The sequence below is a fragment of the Perkinsus marinus genome (assembly GCF_000006405.1).
Source record: "Perkinsus marinus ATCC 50983 genomic scaffold scf_1104296970100, whole genome shotgun sequence".
NCBI lineage: Eukaryota > Perkinsozoa > Perkinsida > Perkinsidae > Perkinsus > Perkinsus marinus.
In genome coordinates this window covers 1-1,029 of record NW_003202567.1, presented here as the reverse complement: position 1 = coordinate 1,029, position 1,029 = coordinate 1, and the positions used below count along the sequence as shown (strand labels likewise).

Here is a 1,029-nt window from a genome sequence, read left to right as displayed (position 1 = left end):
GTTCAGCGTTACAGTGCAGTCCGTAGATTACCGTCAGCGCTCAAAAATCATAATCCGTGGCACGACTCTGTTGCGAAATTGTTCCCATGGAACTAAAGTGAGCTTTCATTGGGTAAGTCCGTGTAGCCCATCCTCGCAGTCGTGCGGACTATGTCAACTGAAGCACTCCTCATATGGCCAGCTTTTCGTTTGTGTATATGTTCTCGCATGTTAAACTTGAATTATCACCTGATACGAATTCGTTCTAGTTCATCCGCTTTATAACCCTTGACTCTTACATGGACATCGGCTCTTTCGGACTAAAGGAGTCCCTCGTATCGGTTTACCGCACGAGAGGTGTCAATCAGCTGTACCAATGGCAAAGCGAGTGCCTCTCCCTCCCTGGCATTCTCGATGGCCATCGTAACCTCATCTACTGTGCTCCAACCAGTGGTGGCAAGACATTGGTATCCGAGATCGTCATGCTGCGCCGACTCGCTGGTGATGGTCGCCGAGCGTTATTCGTCCTACCCTACATCAGTGTAGTCTCAGAGAAGGAAGCCTACCTCCAGAGTCTTTGCCGATCTGCTCAATACAAGGTCCAGGCTTTCTATGGTGGTTCCTCTGGCAACTTCCTGGCGATGGAACGGTACGACATTGCAGTTTGCACTATTGAGAAGGCCAACAGCTTGGTCAACGCTTTATTAGAACAGCCAGGAGTCGATCCTGGCTCGGAGCTTTCTCGGCTCCTCGGTTGCCTCGTATTGGATGAGCTTCACCTCCTCGGTGACAGCCAACGAGGGTATCTATTAGAGGTCTTGGTAGCCAAAGTACGTTACTTCGCTCCTACATGCCAGATAGTCGGCATGTCCGCAACGCTCCCGAACGTCTCTGAGGTAGCGGCCTGGCTCGATGCCCGCCTCTACGTCACCGACTTTCGTCCTGTCCCTTTGTACGAGTATGTGGTCTGCAAGAGAACTGTTTTCACTTGCGATGAAGATCGAGTGCCAATCCGTGCCCTCGAGGATGCCAACAACCTTATGCCCCCAA

General features: G+C 51.4%; 1 protein-coding gene across 1 annotated transcript; it reads left to right on the top strand.

The window, feature by feature from the left end:
- Positions 1-278: 278 nt before the first annotated feature.
- Pmar_PMAR017227 (dna polymerase theta, putative) lies at positions 279-983 on the top strand (the record flags this gene model as incomplete). Its single annotated transcript, XM_002767691.1, has 1 exon — positions 279-983. A coding segment is annotated over one exon (705 nt), but the record flags the coding sequence as incomplete, so codon positions are not given.
- Between the last annotated feature and the right edge of the window lie 46 nt (positions 984-1,029).